This window comes from Belonocnema kinseyi, chromosome 3 (assembly GCF_010883055.1).
Source record: "Belonocnema kinseyi isolate 2016_QV_RU_SX_M_011 chromosome 3, B_treatae_v1, whole genome shotgun sequence".
In the NCBI taxonomy this organism is placed as follows: domain Eukaryota; kingdom Metazoa; phylum Arthropoda; class Insecta; order Hymenoptera; family Cynipidae; genus Belonocnema; species Belonocnema kinseyi.
The window spans coordinates 13,447,068-13,471,032 of NC_046659.1; the positions used below are offsets into that span (position 1 = coordinate 13,447,068).

Genomic DNA, 23,965 nt, shown 5'->3' on the forward strand with positions numbered 1-23,965 from the left:
CGGGAGCCCTGCGCGTTCTGTTGTTTTGAACCGCACTTACTACAACTATGTTTGGTGTTGTCATTGTTGTTCCCACGAGAAGCTAGAGAAAGGGGTTCGTCCGTCCTTGTGGAACCCCGCTTGCAAGGATAAGGCTGCGTACTCTGAGAGGTCGCCTGGTATCCCAGAGTCACCGTTCTAGACACCTCACCCAGGTGCCATTCAGGTTTCGGCACGGGTTTCACATCTCCGCCTGGGGGTTAATTCCTTCGGGACCACCCCTGGACAATTGTCCGCGACTGCCTATTTATTTTTATAACCATATTCAGCAGAAACCCTTACGGGTCACATTATTAATAAAGATCTGGTTCATTTTTAGTTGAATATTGATTTCTTTAGCTTAAAATTCGTTTGTAAAGTTGAAAATTGAACAATTCTGTTGGAAAGTTCTTTCCATGGGAAATAATCTTTTTAGTTGAGAACTCATTTTCTTTAGCAGCAAATTATTATTCTTGTTTGAAAATTCATTTATTTTATTTAAAAATTATTTCTTTTAGTGAAAGTTCTTTTTTTTGTTGGCTTGAATATTAATTTTTTGAACTGCAAACTTAAATATAAATTTAAAATTGTAGTTAAAAATCTATTTATAGTCATTTTAGGCCCGGAAATCTTTTCTCCTATATATATTTAGATACAGTCAATAATATTTTCCTTTTCGAATTTGTGGAGCAGCTTTATCATCATTCGTGAAGTTCGGTTCGTGCTTGTGCATTTTTTTCTTTGCACAAGGCTGCTCTTCGCAGCATGTAACGAGCTAGTGCTGGATTAACCTTTGATGCCGTTCTAGACTAACCAATAGAAAGGCCGCTCTTTGTCACTGCTAATTCATCTAAGATGCAATGCACTAAGTAAGAAAAAGGTTACGTTAACACGTAAAAAACTACAACATTTTAAAGATACTTATATTATAACTTGATTAATTTGTTGAAATATTGTTAATTATACATTCTTAATGTGCCGATTATAACAATCCTCGTTGCACGTTCTTTTCTGCAAACTCTGTAATAATAATCACTTTCAATGCATCATCAACATCAATAAATATTTATCAATCACTTTATGTTTACATCATGGACATATAGAATTGCACCGCTGTCGCAAGTAGACTAGGGAATAGAAAACGAGGAGAAATCGAGAAAGTCCACCTGTCCTTTTCTAAGGATGGCAATCGGTTATTAGTCAGTTGATCCTTTTCTAATAAAAGCAGAAGATGAGTAGAACTAATTACCATCTTTAGAAAAGGACAGGCTGACTTTCTCGATATCTTCTCTCTTTCTATTGCCTAGGCTACTTTCGACGGCCTTAGCCAGCGGTCCAGTACTATATGGTATGTCGATGGCTTATTCTGTCGACTATCTGACATTTGTGCAAATCAAGGTGCACTCTCATGTCATTATCAGTGAATTTTTTTCGGAAATTAAATGTTTTGTGAAATATAAGTTATTCTATGCAAATCAACGAAAATAAACTGCCATTTCAAAAATATATGTTATAATTTTTTTTCTTGTCTGAAATCAAAAATTGTATAATTTGTATACATTCTTGTGTATTTTTCAATAATTATTTATTTAAATTACAATAATTTTTTCTAATTCTAATTTTGATTTGCGTGCCAATTGCGGCAAACCAGTACGCGGTTCTAATGCAAGCGCAGTCGAAAAAGACGCCTACATTGGCATCACTGGCCATGATTGTACGGAATTGTGTACGAGACAGTATTCACCAATCCCAGCTACCGTCGAAGTGCAGAAGTGCGTCTGATTGGTCAATTTCATTTTATATTTTAATATTAAATGGACTATATTGCCTTCCCAAATGTTGCAAAAATGCCTATTTTTATTGAAAATATTTACGTATCTTTCAAGTAAAACGTTCGCCATCATTTCTAATGTATCTGCTTGCGCATGCACTGAGAGCAGATGGTTTACATTTGTAGGTTTTAAAATCCATTTTTATCAAAACAATGTGCAAACTAATAAAAGTTTTCTTGCTTTAGGATTTGTATTTTATATTAATCATTTGCAAGTAATATATTCCTTTTCAATCTTTTACCATCACTGTTTTCAAAATTTGTATGTAAAAAACATATTAAAAAGTATTAATAAAATAGTTTCCAGCTTTTTTAAAAAATGTGTCTTTCAAACCAAACAGTAGAAAATTTAAAAATTTTGCATTAGCGCGGTAAGAGAATAACATTCCTAACCTAAAAATAAATGCTTACGTTTAAATGCATTTATAGCAACAATTTCAATCCCCTTGAATTAAAAAAAAAAATAAACAAAAATTAGTTTAAGCATAATGTTTCATTGCCTTTATTAAAAGTTTTTATTTAATCACTACGTCAAAATCAATTTATAAACAGATACAACATTCTGGCATGTCACACATCAATCACTGATATTATCGTAAGTGCAATTTCATACATAAAAAGAAAAAAATTCAAATTTTTTTGTTGATTTAATAGATAATTGTACATTTAATTAGTCTAAAAGGTCTATCTTTTGCTCAACATTATGTTTATTTTTTTCAGAAAACCTCGACACGCGTTTTCACGTCCTGCATTCAGGGTGGTCCAAAAATGCATGGCAACATTTTCTTGTCAGCTATAGCGCTACGACCACCCCGCCTCCCCATTTTATTCCAAATCCGAAAAAATAAATTTCCAAATTTTATTTTTTATTTTTTTATCTTAACAGGCGCGGGGAAAATCACTTTTCTATGTTTTTATAATAATTGTCAAGGGTTTGAAAAAATGTGACGGGAAAGTATGGGAGCCTGTAGAGAATTATCCAAAAAAGAAGTTCATGTATCAGACATATGGGTTTGACACCACTAACACACCCCCAAGAGTACCTGAAAACTACCCTGAAAACAAAAAAAGATCAATTCTTCATGAAGTGGACCTTTTGAACACGGTATTCTCGCCTTTTTTGTACTTAAAATTATTATTATGGGTCAAATGGAATATTGATTATCATTGGTTAATTCATTTTTTAATATTTTAACAATTGGAATTTGTGTAGATAATTTTTTTATTAAAAATTATTAATATTTTTTAGTTGAATATTTAACAATATTCTTTGATTAATTTTATTTTTTTGAATTTTTTCTATAAAAAATATTATTATTCGTCTAGTGCAATTGTTGGGTATAAAGTCTTATAAGAGAGGCAATTGCTACACTGTAAAGTGTCACAGCGTGAGCAGCCTCGTGCAGTCCGTTGGCGTAGCTGGCAGAGCGAGCATGCCAAATCAACTTGTTTCGTTCAAAGTTAGATTATAATAAAACCACCATATTGCTCGAGAACCACTTTGTATACTTTAATCGCCACCTCACCACCAGATCCCATCAGGTTATTGGCCCAGTGAGAATTGGACGTTTTCACTGCGCAGAGTGGTGGAGTCTCGAATAGTCGGTCGGGCGCGCTTATGGCGTGAGTGTCGTGCCGCACGCTTTCCTTTGTGTTCGTATAGGCGAGTTTTATGTCAAGTGAGTTATAAAGGGCAGAAGATAGAAAGATGGGGTATGACAAGTCAGGACAAGGGTCAGATATAACGCAACAAGTTGCGGTTGCTAATTCGTCAATAAGTGAGTAATTTTTTATGTGTTTAATGGAGTGTTAGAGTTTACTAAAGAAGGACTTTGGCTGGTAATGGTAAAAATAAGATAAATTGAAGAATGAAAACGCGAAAAGGGGGAAGGTAGCGCGAGACACGATGGCCGTCGTTTATAAATTGACTGGCTGTGCATGCCACTAAGCGTTCACGCATATACGCAAGCGGGCTACAGGTGGAAGGTAACTTACGACGTTATTGTATACACACTGATCAATGATATTTATTTTCCATAATTGAATGCTTATTTACCTACTCATGTAGAGATTCAAAATAAAATAAATAAAGATCATTACAATCAGTCACCTCTGAATTATCAATAAATTAACTCGATCAATTTAAAACATGTATTGATTTTAAAATAAACTGCAGTCAGTACATTTTAAATCGCATTTAGTGGGGGCCACTCAAATGCGTACTCAACTTGACCTTAACATCAAAGCAGGCTTAGTAAAAAAATTAAAACAAAGTCAACACAGTATCAAGAAAGATAAGTAAGATTAAGATAAAAAGCATAAGATTGATAAGTGTTAATTCCTAAGAGCGGAATATCTTGCAAACTGTACAAGAGTCTGCGATAAGAATCGCTCCTATAGATAAGGAATTTACCTTTTTTGAGAAGATTCAGTGATAAGAATCAGGTTCAAAGATAAAACAATATTAACAGAAATTATTCAAATATATATTTATATACTAAATATAAAATGAAATAAAAATATATAACAAAATACTTATTGCTATTTCGAATCAACAGGTGCTGACTCCGATGAATTTAGGAGAATCATCTTACGGGATTGGGAACATTCAGAGGCTACTAATTCTTGAGGACAGAATTTCAATTAAGAGGGTTTGATGACGCTCTAACAAGGGAGGAAAGAGCCCTCATAGACAGAGTTTGGCCATCTAGGGAGAAATTGTATAACTTCTATCTGATCTATTCTCCCGAGTTTATAATCAGAAGAGAGGTACTCGGGATGATGGAGGAGCAAAATAAGATGTTCTTGAGAGGGATAGAGTTGCTGGTAAAGAGCCGGACAGTGCCCACAATCCAAGCACCTGCCATTGCTCCAGCACCATCTTTACCAGTTTCTATCGTCAAAACGGCAACCGAAGCATATACATAAGATCCGGCAGTAAAAGTGGTCGAGGATAAGATAGAATCTCAGTAACCCGTAGACTTGGGCGTCTACATGGACAGGAATCTATCAAAGATGAAAAAGGTAGAAATTTTACCCATACTCTACGAGAACCAGGCAACATCAACTCCTCCGCAGTACATCTCGTTTGATAGAAAACTAGAGAAAGAGTTCATGGACATAAGGATTGACTTGAGCCAGCCTACCAAAGAGGTCAACCCAAAAAAACGTAAAAATTGCCGTCTGAGGGCGGAGTGGTGTCTCAGCATTCATCAGATGGTGATCTGAATTACTATAGCAAATAATCGACTGGATCTTAACTGACCCTAGGTGAAAAACAACATTCATTTCGCCTATATGAAAATCGCGATATTGAACCGAGGTCCCAATACTTCGGTAACAGGGTCAGAGGAAAGGTTAGAGTGCCTGATAATATTTCAAAAGATAAATTAACTATTGACCTTCTCAATGAAGTAGTAGAAAATAAACTGAAAGTTTCACTTTATGAAAAAGAAAAAGAGCAAACTGAAAGTTTCAAAGAAAATAACTTTCTGAATTTATCCGAACAATTATAAATCGAAATTAACGGCAGAGATAGCCAAATTTTCAGAATTGATAAATTAACAACAAATTTCAAATTGTAAATGTTCGAAGATTTTCTAAAATCCGAATCAAAATGTTAAATTAATCAGAACCTAGTGAAATATTTAACCAATTAAAAGAGGTAAAAATAAAAAAAGTGAATTTTTATCATGCATTTACATATCAGATTTTCACTCCTTGCAAGGTCAACAGTCGAAAGAAAAAAATTTGAATTCGTAAACTGTGAGTTGTACAAAAAATAATTATTCGAAAATAAAAAGTTGGATTAAAAAATAATTTTACACAAAACTTGTCTGAATTAGATTTATTAATTAATAGTATTATTATTAAAAATACAAGAAAGTTTAATACAACCAGTTAATACGCCTTAACCAACTGATCCATCGACCGCTCCTCGCGCAGGTTTACTGTATCGCGTGTCAGTACTCCCTCTATTGTTCTTTCTTTTCTGGGACTATAGCTGCGAATTCAAGAGCTGTCTTCCAGCAGGGTGGTGGTGGTGTGCGCATAGCATAGCACGTAAAGGCAATCCACTCCTACCGCATCATCTGAATAGTGCATTTCGACATGCTGTGCGAGAAGGTAGTTTTCTCCTCGTTTAATTGTTTCCGGTCACACGAAGAGAAACAAGAAAAAACCTTAATTAAGCCATAAATAAGTGCCAATAAAAATAAAAACCATATAAATTTCTTTGATACTCGAAGACGAAAAAAACAAGCCCTATAACTTTAAAATACATCGAGCCTATCATACCGTATTTGTAGGTCACACACACATGTACACACATCCTTGTTCTAAAAACGTCATAAATCGATTTCTGAGTGTTCAAAACATACTTCTATAATGATATCTAAAATCTTTTAAAATAATTTTCGAGTTCTTTATTTGTAAATTAATGTAATCTCAATTTTGAAGGAAAAAAGAATATATCGTCAAGATGTATGTCAGAGACTAAATTTAACATCAAATTCAATTTTGCTGCAACAAAACGTTAAACTAATACCTTTCAATGTTTTGTTATTCAAATCAAATACTTGTCAAATTGTCAAAGTTTTTAAATAACGTCCGGAATGTTATTTGAAATGATTGGTATTGATAATCGACTTTAAAAATACTTTCTTACATGAATTTGAATTAATTAATTTTATAAGCAACAGCCAGTCATGCTACTCTTCATCGGCGGTTGACATGTCGTGTTTAGCTTCGCGAGTGCTCGAGGAGTGGTGCTACTCTTCTTAAAAGAATTATGAATCATGCTACACTTCGGTAGGAGCGTCAAACGGTGTTTGTGTTCGTCAAGAGCTGAACGGTGCTAGTGTTCGTACGGACCATCGACATTTACATGGAAATACCACAGGGAGTATTGGTTAATAGCGATATCAGAAATCACTTGGTATGGAAGTTAAATAAGTTTCTCTACGACTTGAAAATAAGTCCAAAAGAATTGAATGATAAATTCACTAGCGTAATGATAACGCTAGGTTTCAAATCAAAAGATATAGATCCCTGTGTTGGTATATTCAATAGACAGACACATGTATTGTGCCATTCATTCTTTGTGTTAATGATATTATTTTAACAATATCTGACGACAACTTATTAAACATAATTAAAATGAATGTACTAATGGTAATAAATATTTCATTATACCAATAGTAATAATTTTTAGGGGAAAAAAAGAGTTTTCAACAATTGCAAATTATTTAAACGAATTCCATTTGCTTAAATAATTAAAAATTAATGAACCAATAATATTACATATTTCACTGGACTAATAGTAACAATTTTGAGGAAAAACAACAAATTTTTGAGAAAAAAAATTAAAAGGAATTCCATTTGTTTAAATAATTATAAATTAATTGACCAATGATAATACATATTCCACTAAAAGTGTGAAGAAATTATAAAAAGGGAGTCGGTTTGATTGCGGCCAGGTACTATAAATAACTATGCCCTCCCGGTACGTCACGAATGCAATAGGACTATTATATGATCGTCTCATCATTTCTCAGTGCCGTTTAGGTGCTCAAAATCAGCACAAACAGCCACTGAAGCGACACTGGCGGCTTAGTGCCGTTCCCCAGTGCTTTTTCAGTGCTTTTTCGTCGGCAGGGTAAAGTTTTAAAAAAATCCTCGGCCGCAGTGCCGCCCCTAAAAAGGTGCCGCCTTAGACCATAGTAGACCATAGTAGCGGTGGCCGAAAAATTCCACATTCTGAAGACACAGACTAGGACTTCGATGTTTAAAGTCAATCGGGCCTCCATTTCTACCATGTGATATAGACAACGAGATGTATAAGAATTTGAAACAAAGATTTCAAAATGTCTCTATAAATTCAACTGTTTTATTGAATATGGTCCTTGTAGTTTGAAAATTCAAGTATCTTCTTATAAAAATATAAGACTTTAAATAGATATTTGAATAATACAATGTTTTGTGTATGACTTGTGAGCAAAAAATAGAATATTCTACAACTTAGTTATGTAAAGATGTGGGCTTCTCCTCTATCTGTAAGCGGAGTTTTTCAAACAACACTTCATACTTATCTATAAGCGGTCTTATTGAAGCAACACTTAATATTTATCGGTTTTGGAAACTATGAGGTCCAACCCAAATTGTTTGATCAAATTGAAAACTCGTTTTGCATGACTTGTTTTGCACAAGTATAATTGCAACAAATTATTATTAATAATAGGCGGGCCACAGACTACTGTTAATATGATACTTTTGATGGGTCAGTGTATGATAACATTTTAATGAAATCTTTATTACATCCTCCTAAGTCAATGCGAATTTCTGTTGTGTATTTTTCAAGCAAAGAGATTTTCCCTCGTCTTGATAGTTTAAACGTTTTTTTAAAACTTTTATCATATTCTGTCCCATCAATAATCTCATATTGACAGAAGTTTGTAGCCCACCTATTACTATTAATAATAATTTGTTGCAATTATATTGGTTCAAAACAAAGTCATGCAAAACTAGTTTTCAATTTGATCAAACTCGAGCACTATTGGAAGGTGCGATGGCCATTGCTTCCCCTAGGGCTTCGGTGGGGGAGCTGCTTGGTTGAGTCGGCGTGCGCACGCCACACATGATACATGTACACAGAACTGGTACTCTCTGTTGTGCCCAGAATAAGCATCTGACAAAAAAAAATATGTGGACTTTTTAGCTTCTTTTTTTTCTCCCTCCCCCCACACACAAAACTAACTACAATTCTCGAGGGACACCTTTTGTGTGTATATATATATATATATAAAACCGAAGGGCCTATGACTAAGCCACCGAACGTGTCCTCGGGTTGCGGATAGAGGGTCCCTGTACCAAGGGTTTCTGCTGAATATGGTTACAAAAATAAATAGCAAGTCGCGAACAATTGTCCAGGGGTGGTTCCGAAGGAATTAACTCCCAAGCGGAGGTGTGAATACCCTGCGGAAAGCTGAATGGCACCCGGGTGAGGATGGACGAACTCCTTTTCCTAGCTTCTCGTGGGAATAACAATGACAACACGAAAGATAGTTGTAGTAAGTGCGGTTCAAAACAAGAGAACGCGCAGGTCTCCCGACAATGGGTCGGCCAACAATGCTGACCAATCTAGAGCTGGGGGAGCCAATGAAAATGGATTCAATGCGATGGATCGGCGGAATCTCGGGACCTTTAGGTGGACGGAGCGACTAAATCACGACTTGCTAAAGTGCTACGATGCGAGAGTGGCCCCTGAACGGGGTTACATGGCACGGCTGCATGCTCTGTGGTGCGAGTAACACCCAGAGCTATCGCACTTTTTGCAGCAACGTCTGCGAAACCATGCCGAACTACTCCAAAAAAGGGGCTATGTAAGCGGAGCGCCTACTCTACCACAGCTAGAACAAGCCGGCAACGGAGAAAGAGAGGCCACACTAAGACCAACCGCGGGCAGGCATCCAATAAAGGAAGAGCGATGCTTTATGACCCGGAGAAACATCAACACCAAGGTTTCTCTCAAGCCTAAAGATCTGGCTGAAATTGACGACGATCTTCGTAGACATTTTTCCGAAGAATCCGACCTTTGGGCTATCAATTATTGTGTTTATAATTCAGCGAGAGCTTTGGCCGATGCGAACCGTAAAACAACCAAGGTTGATCATAAGACCAAAAGACGAATGCATCAACTTTCCATAAAGATAGGCTGGGGAAGACAGTACGCTTCCCGCTTCCAATATCTGATTGACTGCATCACATCTGGCAGCAATTTTACCGCCAAGGTTCGAAAGTTCGCGCGCGAACTCCAGACCCGTTATCACACACTTAACAAGTCAAAGCTGCTGACTATCAGGCAGCATATTCTTGAAAGAATACGGATACTATCTGACGCTAAGAGAAGTCTAGAGCGGAGGGAGAGGTAGTTCAGAGAAAATCAACAGATTTTTTCCGACCCATCTCGACTCTTCCAAGAAAATAGGCAACTTAGCTGACATCAAGAATTACAGGCCAATCACTTGTCTGAACACACTGTATAAGATATTCACAGCGGGATGTCGGGAGAACCTGCTCATCGATAGATGTGTCTACAAAGATGCAGCATTCTACCAGCGTGACCTATCGATGGCCTGGATTGATTATCGGAAAGCTTTCGATTCGACCTCCCATAGACTTATCATCTGTCTTTTGGAAAGCTTATAGGTTCATCCGCAAATCGTTAAGTGCATAGAGAGAATGATGCCGCTTTGTTCCATGGAGAACGAGCTCAGATCCCTTGATATCGGGACAAGAAAGGTTATGCACATGAACGAAAGCATGCATCTTAAGTCTTCTGTTCCGCGACTGCACATCGCACGTCGTCAAGGTGGTCGCAGAATATAGAGTCTTGAATGTCTTCACAACAGGATTATTCTGGGTACAGCACATAGAGTCGCAAATGGAAGAGACCCTCTTCTTAAAATGGTCAGGAATCACGAAGAAGTGGGCAAGGGAGCGGTTCTGTACAAAGCAGCGGAGGAGGCTGCTGAAACATTCGGACTTAACTTCTGTATTAGGGGTGAGCAAAATGCATCAAATCTTATCTATCTCGAGTACTCACTCCTGAAAGCTCGAATTAAGAAAGCATAAGAGAAAAATTCGTGAACAGCTCCTCGATAAGAGGATGCACACGGTATCTTCCACAGAAATGTGGAGGATCAGTCAATGTCGTGTGAGCTAACGTTTGCTTTCCTTAAATCGTCCGGATTTAAGTCTGGTAATGAGGGTTTCATTGTGGCATGCTAAGACGGTGTCATTTCCACCTCAACATGCCATCGCCACATTTTGAGCCAAGACATTCCCGATGATAGCTCCAGGGCGTACCATGCACACCCCGAGCATTTAGCTCACATACTATCTAGTTGTCTAACTTATGCGGGAACGATCTACATCCAAAGGCACAATGCGGCACTAAGAGTGCTTTATTTATTGTTTCTGTTGCACACTCGAGGCCAGACATGGTTCTTCTGGACTTCGAGAAGCGAACCATGTTCGTTATCGAATTTTCGGCACCAGCTGACAAAAACATCATAGCCAAGGAGAATGAAAAGAAAGAGAGGTATAGAGACCTTATAAGAGAGTTGCAACGATTGTACCCGGAATATTGTGTTAAACTAATCGTCCTTATCATTGGCGCTCTTGGAGGTGTCAAGCTTTCACTCGTTAATAGCCTGAAAAGCATCCCTGCGTGTCAACAGTATGCTAAAACACTTGCGGGAAAAATGCAGAAGGCGGTTGTTCTTGGATCGCTCCGTGTTCTCAGGGTGCACGAAACTTTTGCTGGATCGTCGTATTAATTCCGTTACTGACTGTAATCACCTATCTCACGGTCGTGATACGTGTTTGTGGCTGAAATTTTACCGCGATTTCGCTGGGAGCGGATGTAATTTTTTCAGATTAGCACCCACTCTCAGTGAAATCCTGCGGTTGTCTTTGTGACAAATTTTTAATGTATACTACTTTCTTCGGGCGCTTGGCTACTGCCTTCTTCGTACTTTCTTGCTCCACCCTTTCTCTATAGGTAAAATCGTTGTCCTGCGGCTCTGAGGGTACTAATATTAAATTTCTTATGCATTGCTCCTCGTAGCGAATCCCTGTTTTAGCAAAGATTTCTCAAAACATCGATAAAGTAGAAGCAGGGATTCGGGCATGATTTAAAAAATAACAAATCCCCATGAAATTGTTATACTTTTGCAATTCTAATCCTTATTTTATTTGTGAAATTAGTGACAATATTAAAGGTTACCCACATAAATTAATTTTGATGCTAATTTTGCAATGAAGTAAATATTTATTTTTTAAACTAATATTTCACAATTCAGTTCTATTAATTGTAAATAATATAAATATTTATTAAAAATGGATAAAGTAACATATATTACATTTTCATTTTTTACAGCAATTTTTACATTCTCATCGGAGAAGGTACTAGATTTGTGTAACATTTGACCCTCCCCCCAGTTTTTGTCAAATGTTCACGTTTTGAGACCCCCTGAATCCGAAAAACAGGTTTTTACGAATGTGTCTGTATGCCTGTATGTCTGTCTCTATGTCTGACTGCGAACACGATAACTTTTGGAGAAATGAATATCAGATTGCCTTTTGGATAGGAAACGTAGTTTTGGCTTTATTCATGAAAAACGCCATTAACAGTAAAAAAAAATACATGTGTCCGCTGCGTGGGCACATTCTTACGACAGCTTTTGTTTTTAAATTTCTTTTTCGTCTTTTTTAGTGTCCTATGCTAAATGCCAATTTCGTTAGTCAGACATTTTGGACAAAAATACTAAAAGTGAGCCCATTTTGAAAATTTTTGAGAACACATTTTTTCATGATTCAAAAATTCTGTGTACGGTATTTCATCATACTTGAAAAGAAAAATGTTACTTTTCGATAGACCGAAAACACTAATCCGGAAGCGCATACATTCTACCGAAGTTTTCCCACACCACCTTTGGAGAATCCCAACGGAAGCATATTTTGCTGGATAGCGAACGCTTGAATTCTTCAAAAAGAACTCCTTATTATAGGATATGCAATAATTATTCTCCAGACATCAAAAACGCTGGCCACAAAATATGCGAAAGCGAGCTGCTGCTAAATCCTTTGAGTGTGGCTCTACGAAGGTGTGACTTCCGGGTAACATACAATAAGGAATCGGAATGGGTCCCCATCTCCTTCCTGAATGGATGGCTCTAATCCTTGGCTGAGCCCCGGTCCACCGAGCTAAAGTGCCCCAACCAACCCAAGACCCTGTAATTGACTTAAAAGGAATCAGCCTGATGCTGATCGCACCTGGGTTTCATCTCAAGATGAATGGAAAAACGCTCTACGGACTCAGAAACTGAGCCGGATCAGTTAAAGTCATTTACGAATCTCTCTTCCACTTCAATTTGACCGATCTGTCGCCACTCTTAAAGGAACACTGGGGTCCCACCACGAGGAGCGAGTACGAGGAGTAGCACCAGGGCAATGGCTCGAGCAATGATAAAGTCTTTTTCATAATGAAAAATCTCTAAAAGATTTGGAAAAGTATATCAACGACATTAACGTACGACACTATGACGAGGTCCATTACTTAACGCTGATCCAAGGCTCTTACATGGGACTAGTCCTATTAGCCATAGGCCTCTGTCTCTAGTGGGGACACTCTCGAGCCTGGCCTGATATGGCCATGATAAATGAATAAAATTTTCGAAAACTGAAGCTCTTTTCTATTGCGCTTAAATGCGTAGACTTAAAAAGAATTTCATATCGTATATCAATTTCAAACTAAGTGTTTAAGACCACGAAATATTCTCTTGTGACAGTCCGTTTTGTTTCCTCTTTATAAATTGTCTCAGCGGACACTTCAGTCTAGCCAGGGCATGGATTTAGAGAAAAGTAAAAACAGATATTTTAATTTACAATAATTATTAAAGTATTTATTTCCCTAATAATCGTATAATTCTAACTTACGCCCTAGTGTTTTGTGTGGCGGTTGCGTGTATGTGTGAGTGTGTGTGTATATGCGAAGATTGCAATGCTAAATATAGTGATTGTGTGTAGCGCGGTTACATCGAAAGTATGTATGTGATAAGTGTGACTCTAATTATGTTAAATTTAATTTACATACGACTATATGACATTTGGAAAGAATACTGAACGGAGGCGAATTGAATAGGATTTCCTTACATGTTTTTCCGGTTCCTGAACGTAACGGTTCGGTAACGTGTTGGCGCCTATAGGTTAGCGTTTATATCGGCTAAAATAGCATCCACAGGTGCTACTGTTGGGTACGATTTTATGCCATAGTATTTTCATAAATGTTGGTAAAGACGAGAATGGTATTAAATGACAACTACAGGTGATCCTGTCAGTTAACATTTATGCCTTCGACTTTGTAATGACAAGTGCGCCTGTTCGTTACAGAAATCGTATACGCGTTCGTTAAGTCCGTAGTGTCGGTTAAATCGGTAATGTCGGTTTGTCAGCAATGCGCAAAATGACAACCATAGGTGCGTCTATTGACTGACATTTATGCGGCTTTCGGAATTGGCAATCACAGGTGCTCCTGTCGATTGTCAATTCCCTTCTATCAAGAGCTTCTGAGAATGGCAAGTATAGGTGCGCCTATTCCTTGCGATTCTCGTCGTTACTCCCACTACAATAGGTGCACCTATTGGTAGGGAGAGTACGAGAGTCGTCCCTGGGCACAAGCTCTCCGATGTGATCGGTTCGTCATGTCCAGTTGAACTGCGGTTCAGGGTGTGCGTTAGTGACGCACGCGTGTGTAAACTCTCGTTACACTCATATTAATTAAAAAACTTATACCAGACGATCTTTTCTCTTGAATTACTTTCGAGGATTTTTCCCATCATATAAATTGAATATCAGTATGCATTGTCGAAATATAAAAGTCCCGAACTGGAAAATTAAAAATAAAATTCCCACATTGATTCGTACATTGAAAAATAACCAATAATAAAATTCCCGAAATTATAAAAGTCCCGAAATATAAAAGTCAAATTGGAAAATTCACGAAAAATAAAATAAATGAAATTCCAGACAATAAGATATTACCGAATTTTAAAAACCCCAAAGAAAATGCCTGAATCATAAAATATCCGAACTAAAAAATTCCTGAATTTAAACAATTTAAAAAATTGTTTATTAAATATTATTTATTTGTTGAAAATACAATAATCGAATATATATTTCTGGATGAAAAAATTTGTTTGAAAATGTGCATAGTATTCGAAAAAAACAAAAAGTTCTGAAAAATCGAATTTTTTATTAATAAAAAAAAATAATAAAAATAAATTTGGATATAAGTCGTTGTTAAATTGAATCCTGCAAAGTTTGTTTCAAAAATGTTATTATGTAGGTACGAAGAAAATTTAGGCAGAACATTTTTTTCTTTCAAAGCACACGTGTTTTTTAATGTATTTTTTAATAATATTTTTATAAACTTATTATTCAGGTACCGGAGATTTCATTTTTTGGGATTTTTCATTCATCCCTTTCGGAATTTTTGGCAGTGGTCCATATTTTTATACCTCCTCTTAAAATTATGTAATTTTTCAAAATAAAAAGTCAACATTTGAAAACATTTCAAAATCATCAAAAGTATCTATTCTCTTTTAAATTATTTCAAATGTTTTAAAATTATTTAAAAAATTTTTCGGAACTTTTAAATGTCTTTTAGACTGATTCCCATTTTTCCTAACATGTTTGTAAAATCCTGCACACAAAATTGTTTTAAGAGCTTCCACATTTTTTCTGGTATTGTAAATCTTTTGAAATGTTTTGAAATATTTTTAAACATTCTCTTTGAGTTCTGTACTTTTTCAAAATAAAAAATCATTTTAAATCTACCCAGACATTTTTATTGTTTTCACAGTATTTCAAAATTTTTAGGAGCTCTAAATTTTGTTCTTTTCTTTGTAACATTCAGAAACCTCCAGCTTATTTCATTTTTTTCTAAATTAATGCTTATTTAACTGTTCTTTAAGAATCAAAATGAAATACATTTACCTTCGAAATACAAATAAAAAAATTAAACAATTATAATCGTAACATTCCAAGTTTAAATTTGTCACTTTGAAATTGTGACAATTTATTTTCAAATTGTTTACTATTGAAAATTGTTTTTTTATTTTCAAACCAAATAGATTAAAAATGGAATATTTTATACTGAAGTAATACTTCAAAAAGATTTTGAAATTGAATAAAGGGGTTCATTTAAGAAGCCATTAATTCGAACTTTACACTTGTGTCACTACTAAGTCTTTGCAGTTAAATTAGTTCAAATTTTAACGTTAAAATGTGTAAATTATATCATTTTGAACAGATCTAGAATCACCTTGTAAAATCAATCACTGTTTAGTTTTTAATACTCGAACTGCAGTTCAATTTTCAAATTTACTTTCATTTTCTGATTTGTCCCGGTCGCGAGTCTAGCTTAATATTTAAAACAACTTTCATTTTTTTGAAATTGTAATTTTTCGGTTGTAACTTACGGGACAATAATTTTATTCTTTGAAAGATTTTCTACAAATGTTGTTGATAATTTCTACATTCTCATCAAAAATGAGAAGGTATCAGTTTTTTATGTTAAATAACTTTTTCGGATTTTATCAAATGTCGACGTTTTGAGGCCCCGTGAGTCAGAAAAACAAGTTTTTACGTCGGAGCCTGTTTGTCTGTTCGGCGTCGTCGTTGTTGTTGTCTGTATACCGGATAATTTTCGAAAGACTAGTCCGATTGGTCTTTGACACGCTGTTCGAGAGACCAAAAAGAAAGATCGAGTTCGTTAAACAGCCATTTTTGATAAAAATACAAAAAGTTGAAGCTTTTTCAAAATTTTTGATACCACTTCAAAATTTGAAAATTTTATCGACAGCTATTTATGGTACAAAAAAATATGAACAATTTATCCTGACAACTTTTTTTCATAAAATCAAACTTACCAAAGTTAAAGGATTTTCAAAATCCAAAAAACCAAACGAAATCACATTCTCATCCATAATGAGAAGAGTCTTAAGCGAAAAATGATTTTCGCGAATTTAATTAGATTTCGACGTTTTGAGGCTTCTTGAGTCAGAAAAACAAGTTTTTACATCGGTATTTGTCTGTCTCTCTGGCGTCTACGTCGTCATTATTGTGGTTGTGGTTGTCTGTATATCGGAAAACTTTTGAAAGAATAGTCGGATTGGATTGTGGTTTGACACAGATTTTTTATTTTAAGAATTGTATGTAAAAATTGTACTATTTTTATTTTTATTACAAATATTTTTCTTCAATTAAATATTTGCAATAAAAGTGTTTCGAAGAGATTTTTTAAAAATCTTTCGGGGATTAAAGTTAGTATTTATAGGTCGACAAAGGCTTGTTTTCTTCACCAAATTTAGTTTTCGTTTAATTTTTTCCAGGTGTTTTTACTGTAGTACAATTTACGTTTGCATGTCGGGCGAAGAAATTCATTCTATTGTTTGACAAATATGCTTTGTAAATCAACATTTTTCACAGAAAATTACCCTGAGTGACAGAACGAAATCGGAAACAATAAGAGTTAATTTATTCAGGAACAAGCTCTTTGAACAAAAACGACCTTGAGTGAACCTTTGATATATATTTGTTAATTTTTACAAAAATCAGGCGTTATTTTCTTACAAAAAAAAATTTTGTGTGTGTGGGGGGGGGGGGGGCAAATTATCAAAAAATAAATAAAACTTGAAGTTGTATGATTTTAATTGGTAACTAAATAATTTGAGAGGTTTCAATCTAAAATTATCGAACGCTTTCCATTCAAAAATTCAGATGAAATATTTAAATAGCTTTAAATTTGAAATTATTCAATATATTCTAAAGAATACAAATTTAAAATGTATAAATTACTAAGGCTTTAAATATTTTTGAAATTGCTATTCTGGAGACTGAATAGCACTTATTCTTTTATTAAGAAATCACAACCAAAATTGTTAAAAAAAAGTTTTTAAAAGAGTTTTAACCACGTCGTGGTGGAGAGGTTCTCCAGGAGGCAGTCTAGAGCGGGAACGAGAGCACGCGCGCACTAGCACCAACTGGAAAACGGTGAACGACCGAGCGAACGAGCAGAGACTGACGACGGGACATTCCCTCGCCCATAACTTCGGTACCTGTCGGGGGGTTCCGACCCATCTCGGATCCGGCCCGGCAAATCTTTCGTGCGAGCGCCGTACCGAGCTATATTCTATGGTAACAGTTCTGTTGCACCATAATATAAATTTTCAATTACGCAGTCGCTCTAAAATGCTTTCTAAAATATAAACTATCGCATCGGAAATTATCTCGACTCGGTTTATTTCCAGAATATCTCTTTATTGTAAATAAGTCGGGAAATAAATCGTCCTGGTTTGATTTTTATAAGATATTCAGAAGTGAGCAAAAATATCAAGCTTCAAATAGACTGGGTATTTTGTACTTACTACAACTGCGAGATCCTATCATGTTTTTCGGCTTTGCCGCCCTTTTGATACTCTCTCACTCCCACGCACTCTCCAACTTACGCAATATCGTATGAGTAGGAGTCGTCGGAGTCTGCGATTTCGTCTTCCTCCTGTAAAAGGCATCTTTTCAGAGGACTTGCATAGGAGATAGTATTTTTGCCTATTTTTAGGCTATCCCTTGTAACTCGCAGGTTACAACTGCCCCCCGTATTGAAAGACACGCTTGAATATAATAATAAATGATGCGTTGTGGTTGCGTCTAATTCGTTATAGCGAGGGGTGATCACAGTTACAGTCATCTTAATCAAGCGTGATCGTTTCAATTTCCCTTCGATGCTAGTGAGTTGTCTTGCGTCTTCTTTCTCTAATGTTCGATCTTGAGTCCATTTTAACCTTTTATTCTCCTCCCTGCTGTTGCAATGGGGATTCCCAACGGGCTTGCTCTCGTTAAATGTCCATTCATCGGTGATAGGCCAGGTTTGTGCCGGTTTCCATCGACCATAATTTGCTAAGTTCTGCCTCGTTTCTTTAAGTTAGACATCTCCCGGGTCCATTTCCACCTGTTGCCGCTCATTCCACCGCTGCCTCCGTGCCTTTGCACTTTAAATATGCCTTTTGCAGTTCACGTAAAATATTTACCCTTCGCAAAAGCGGCCTCGGTGCTGCTTTCTCGAGATTTAAGCGCGGACGTTTCGCTGTTCTAATATTTTTCTGTGTTATGATCGCTTTGACGAGCGCATCATGCCGGCTTCTCCTCATGGTATAAGTGCCCTTCGCCGTCTTTGTGCTGGCTTTCTCCTCACTTACTCTCAGCCAGCTTTTTTCTTTCTTTGTTACAGCCAGCTTCTTGTCAGCGTCCTTCTCCGATGCCGTGACTTCAGCTTCTTTATTTTGTACCCCTACATTTTTAATAGCGTGAATCTGCAACTCTTGTATGATTTCACTTGCTATCCTTTTATCATCCACTGCTTTGTTGTTCGTTTCAGCATCCGTTCCTGCCTTCGATGTCGATGGCTACGGAGAGCCTGCGTTGCCTTCTTTCTCTGTAGCTGCTAATTTTCGTGCTTTATTCTTTTTCTTATTTTTCCTTGCCTCTTGGGCCTCTCGTCTTGCCAGTTGGAAGCGTTCTTCATCTGTCATCGGGGATCGTATGTGCTCCATCCCTGGGATGATGTCGTCGCTTCCTACAGATCGCTTCCTCATGTTCTTCGGTAGTTTCAGTGCCGTCACTACGGATTGCGACATGCGCGGCTTCCTCCATATGTGCGGGTAACCTTTCGCGATTTCTTGCGCCGTGCCGATGACGATCTCATATCCATGGTGATCGTATTCGATCACATAATCTTTCTCAGCGTCCAGGTTAAATTGAACTGCTACGCAAGGGTAGGAGTCGATACATTTAAAGGAAGTGCTAGCGTCTGGCATCTTGGCCTTTCTGCTTATTACTGACCAAACCGAAATTTTCTCATCCCTAGGACCCTTCGACAGTCTGGACTGTGCTTTTCTCATCCCCACTTTCCATTTTCTTTCGGTATTTCCTAAGGTCGTGGCGTGATACTGCCCTCTCTATCGGTCTTCCATCGTACTACACAAAATATACACGTTCGTTGCTACTTGCTTCTTGATTTTGTACGGGCCTTTGTACATAGCGAGAAATTTCGCCATTGCGCCCGTTTGTGCATTTCAGACGTTGCACGTTTTGGCCAGTAAAAACTGTCTTCTTGGAAAGTGATACCCTTATTTTTCCGATTTAGCCGAAAGAGTAATTTCTCACGCTTATTTTTGATTTTTTCTTTCAGCATTACCAGTTGTTCCTCCCGTTTTATGGGGATGTCGGACAGTGTGCGCAGTAGGAGGGTTGTCCACCATTGCTTTGGCCGTCGCCCCCACAACGCCTCGTACGGTGTTACTTCCGTTGTGCCATGATGAGATTCATTGATAATAGTCTCAATGTTCTCTAGCTGTGTGTACCATCCTCCATGTCCATCAGGGGTTAAGAGAGTCCTGCAGAGTTGCGCTAGTTCCCTATTCACCCTTTCCACCATATTCGCCTGTGGATGACCAATTCAGCAAAATGAATATTTACCTAATCACTGTTTATATTATTTCCAAATGTAGATAACACAGCACAAAAAAACAATTGTAATTATCGTGATAACTTTGAATTTGATTCAAAATCACAGCTGATTGCATGTAAACATTAAACACTCATCTAACGAGAATTAGCGCATACCACCGACAGGGGCGCTGCGGTGCTTCCGCTTCCCCAGCGAATAGCTAGCAACTCTCTTTCTGTTGGAAAGTATGTTAATTCTGGGACTTTACGTGTTCGACTCGCCAAAGTAATGATTTCTTTCTCTCGATTTTCATTTAATTGATATAAAACGGCTCCCAGTGCGTAATTACTCGCGTCCATTTCTAAGTAGAACTCTTTGCTTGGATCTGGAAAGTAGAGCATAATCGAGTCGCTTAAAAGTCTTCTTATTCTTTCAAAACTCTCTTGTGCTTGCTTGTCCCATTTCCAAACCACTCCCTTTTTTATCAGTTGTAAGAGCGGTATCGCTTCTGCAGCATGCTCCTTACTGAATTTCAAGTAGAAATTGATCAATCTTAAGAAGACTCGTAACTGCTTTACGTTCCGGGATGCTGGAATATCATGGATGTTATTGATTTTGTGTGGAACCGGCTGAATACCTTCAATCATGAGTATGAATCCTAGAAACTTGGTTTCTTTTTTGAAGAAATAAGATTTACAGAGATCTAATGTAAGATTATTATTTTCCAAGCATTCTAGAATCTCATTCAAATGCTCTAGATGAGTTTCATTACTCTCTGATGTAATGAGAGTATCATCGACAAAAGATATTATTTGATCGCCCAGCCCCTGTAGTGCGAGTTCGAGACCTCTGACAAGTGCAGCTGTACTAGTTTTTAATTCAAACGGCACGATACGAAACTCTTAGCTTCTTCTACGGTATTGGAAAGCTGTGTATTATCGTGAGTTTCAATGTAAAGGCACCTGCCAGAAACTGCTCGTCATGTCTAAGTTAGACATGACATTTATCGCTTTGCGCTTTTGAAAAAGGATCTCTGCCGGTTCTGGACATTCTCAGTCTTCTATTAAGATGTCGTTTAATCTTCATGCGTCGAGACATAAGTGCACCGTTCCATCCTTCTTGATTACGGGCATCAGAGGGTTAATGTAGGGGCTATTCGATCTTTGAATGATTCCTAGTTTCATCATTCTTTGAATTTCTTCCTCTACTTTCTCCCTGTGTGCCTTTGGAATCGGGTAGCTTCTTCCATCCAAGGGTTGTCCTTCTCGCACCTTTAATTCGTGTTGGTATTGTGGTAAAAGTCCAGGCTCACGTCGAAATACTCGTCGGTGTTTCCATAGGATTTCACTGAGTCTTCTCTTTTCGTCTCTCGTTAGGCATTGACTCTCTTCTATCTTTGTTTTTATTTCCTCTCGAATCACGTTCAATGGGAGTTCCTCTCCTATATGCTCCTCCTCTTCTGGTTGTTTTTCGCCTATCAACTCATTTTCCAATGTTGAATCAATTGCATATAGGTTGCGGCTTCCATCTTGCGTACTCGTATTTTCATCTTTAAAAATACTAATAGTGGGTTGGCCCTCCAGGTATGGGAAAGTTAAAAGCCTTGTATCAAGATCGATGTTGGCTTTATATTCGTCCAGTACGTCGATTCCTATGATGCAAGTACTTTAAAGGCGTGGCATCACCAGAAACGCTAATTGGGCCATAATATTAGGCAGCTGTAGATCGGAATAAATTAGTCGGTTGAGTCGTACTGTCGGTTGAGTCGTACTGGCCCCAAAGGGACCTGCCACAGCGACACCTGCCAATGGTAGACAAGGATAGCGACTGAACCTCTCTTTCTCGCGTTTAGAAATTCCTCTGAGACCCAAGTAATTTCAGCGCTTGTGTCAATTAGTGCCTTTGTTATAATGCCAGCTATTTGAATATTGGCCGTATAACACCTCGATCTCTTTTTCTTCTTCATATCTGTCGATTATTCCATTAGCCAGCCAACACAAACAAAAAAAAACTCTTCTCTCCTTCTTTCCACTCTCTTCCCACGTAAGTCCGTCCATTTCTTTGATATACATATTGCATGCCGTGCAGGCTGAAAGCGTGAACATGTGGTGACACTCAAACAACACCATGCGTTCACGTAGCGAAAGGATAAAGCCAAATGCCTAGATCGCTCAATGAAGGATTAGAAATAATAAATACTCACTTTCGAGTTGAAAATTCCGACCTGCATCGATTCCGATGCAAATTGAAATTCAAAGTTTTTTTTTTGAAATATGAAAGAGTTGAAAGCATCTTATTCATGTAAAGTGCTGACGAGTCTCCTGCTTCGTAGATGTAAAAACTAAGTAAGTACTAATTTCGCACACAAACAAATGCAAGCTGAAAGCCATATAGCATATCCTTCCTTTCACAGAAAAAATTTCGCAGTTTTTCAAATATCTCTACCTAACTCCCACCTAAACTATAAGCTGTAAACGTGCATCGGACGAATTTCAATTTTTGCAGTCGGTGACGGGAGTAAGTCGCAGTGTTGATCGAGTGGTTAATCAATAAGGTTCGTGATCCGGGTGTCAAAATTAAACTCTGTCCAACGGGAGGCAGGACCGTAACGGGTACGGTACATCGTCAACACCCACCCCGGTTTAACGAGTCTACACTATTCTTGGCCTGGCGGCGGTAGTGCCTTGTTCTCGTGTCCTATCTCGACTGCTTAAAACGAAATTAAGAAGCCTAGAAATTATTACTCCCACTCGCATCTAAAAAGAAATTGAGTAATAATATCGTAAGATCAAAATTTTCTTTTATGAACTCTAAATTCATTATCTATTAATCATAAAAAGAATTTAAGGAAGTCACAGGTGTTGGCGTGTTTTGTGGCTTTTGCGGATGTCCTAAGGACCATAGTAGAGTTACAATAATCCACGAACAGGAAAAGGTTTTCTTTGCCCGATTTTATTGAAAAAGAAAAGAAAGACCCAGGACGCATTCTTTCTTCTGATTCTCCTTCTGCACCTTCGATAAATAATAGTAGTTTAAGTGCTTTATACTGGTAAGTCGTATCGAACCAATTTTCGTATCTTTTCTGATGTGACTCGTTCCACCTATTGTAGGACGTGTCTTCTTCCACCTTATTTTCCATATTTGTTACCTTGTTTTAAAATAAATACAATAGAAAGTAATTAAAGAAACATAATTTTGTTATTCGACCCGTTCGGTATGATCCCTTTTCAATTTACAGGGACAAGGACTCTCATAGGATTATAGGGGTTCCAAACCACAAAAATAATTAAAGGGAAGACGAGCTTCTCTCGTCCTTCCTTCAGTTTAGGGGAAGTCTCTCTCGGCGTACAATCTTACTCTACATTTTTCAAGAAGCATCATTACCCGGAAGGCAGGCAGCGCTTTTATTTGTGTTTTTCAGTGTTAATGATAAGATAATTACAGTGTTTATTCGTACGTGACATTTTTAAAGTAAAAGACGTGTGGACCAAGCTAAACTCTTTTAATAGCAAATACTTTTTTTAAATTTATATAAAATATATTAACGAATTATCTGGGCTTGCCGAAAATATTTGTGCTAACAATTTTTATTCCAATAATGTTTGCTTATTACTGATTCTGGTCATTTTCTAAAACAGTGAAGACATTCATCTTCAAAACTAGTGCAAAGAAATTCAAGTATATCAAATATCCGGGGAAAAATAAATAATAATAGGCAGCAAACGTATACCGCAAAAATTAGGTTATTGCTATCGAAATGTCGGTACAAGAAAGTCCCCTTTAAAGGTTTTACCGGTCATTTACCTGTTTTCCAGGTAAAAACGACATTTTTCTCAAATAACTTTTAAACATTTATAATAATAATTATCTAATATTGATTACTTTGTTATATAAAGTTTTAAAAGACTTATAAATTTTAGAAATTTGCGGTAAATTAATTAATGGCAATCCCTACCAGGTGTATACATATGAAACCGGTATTGCCATCTAGCGGCCAGTAGGCACACTTGTAGGCACTGTCGGAACTTACCATTTGTGCTAATTGGCGT

The 23,965-nt window shown here is 37.0% G+C and overlaps 1 protein-coding gene across 6 annotated transcripts in view; it reads left to right on the forward strand.

The window, feature by feature from the left end:
* LOC117170224 (serine/threonine-protein kinase ppk30) overlaps positions 1-23,965 on the forward strand; it is a 543,229-nt gene that overhangs the window by 196,849 nt on the left and 322,415 nt on the right. Inside the window, exon 11 of one of the 6 annotated variants that reach the window (XM_033356846.1) lies at positions 4,408-5,590. The exons of the other annotated variants lie outside the window; for them this stretch is intronic. Coding sequence (XP_033212737.1) covers positions 4,408-4,478 — 71 coding nt within the window. The 3' untranslated portion in view covers positions 4,479-5,590. Of the gene's footprint in view, positions 1-4,407; positions 5,591-23,965 lie in introns of those variants that run through there. 6 annotated transcript variants of the gene reach the window in all.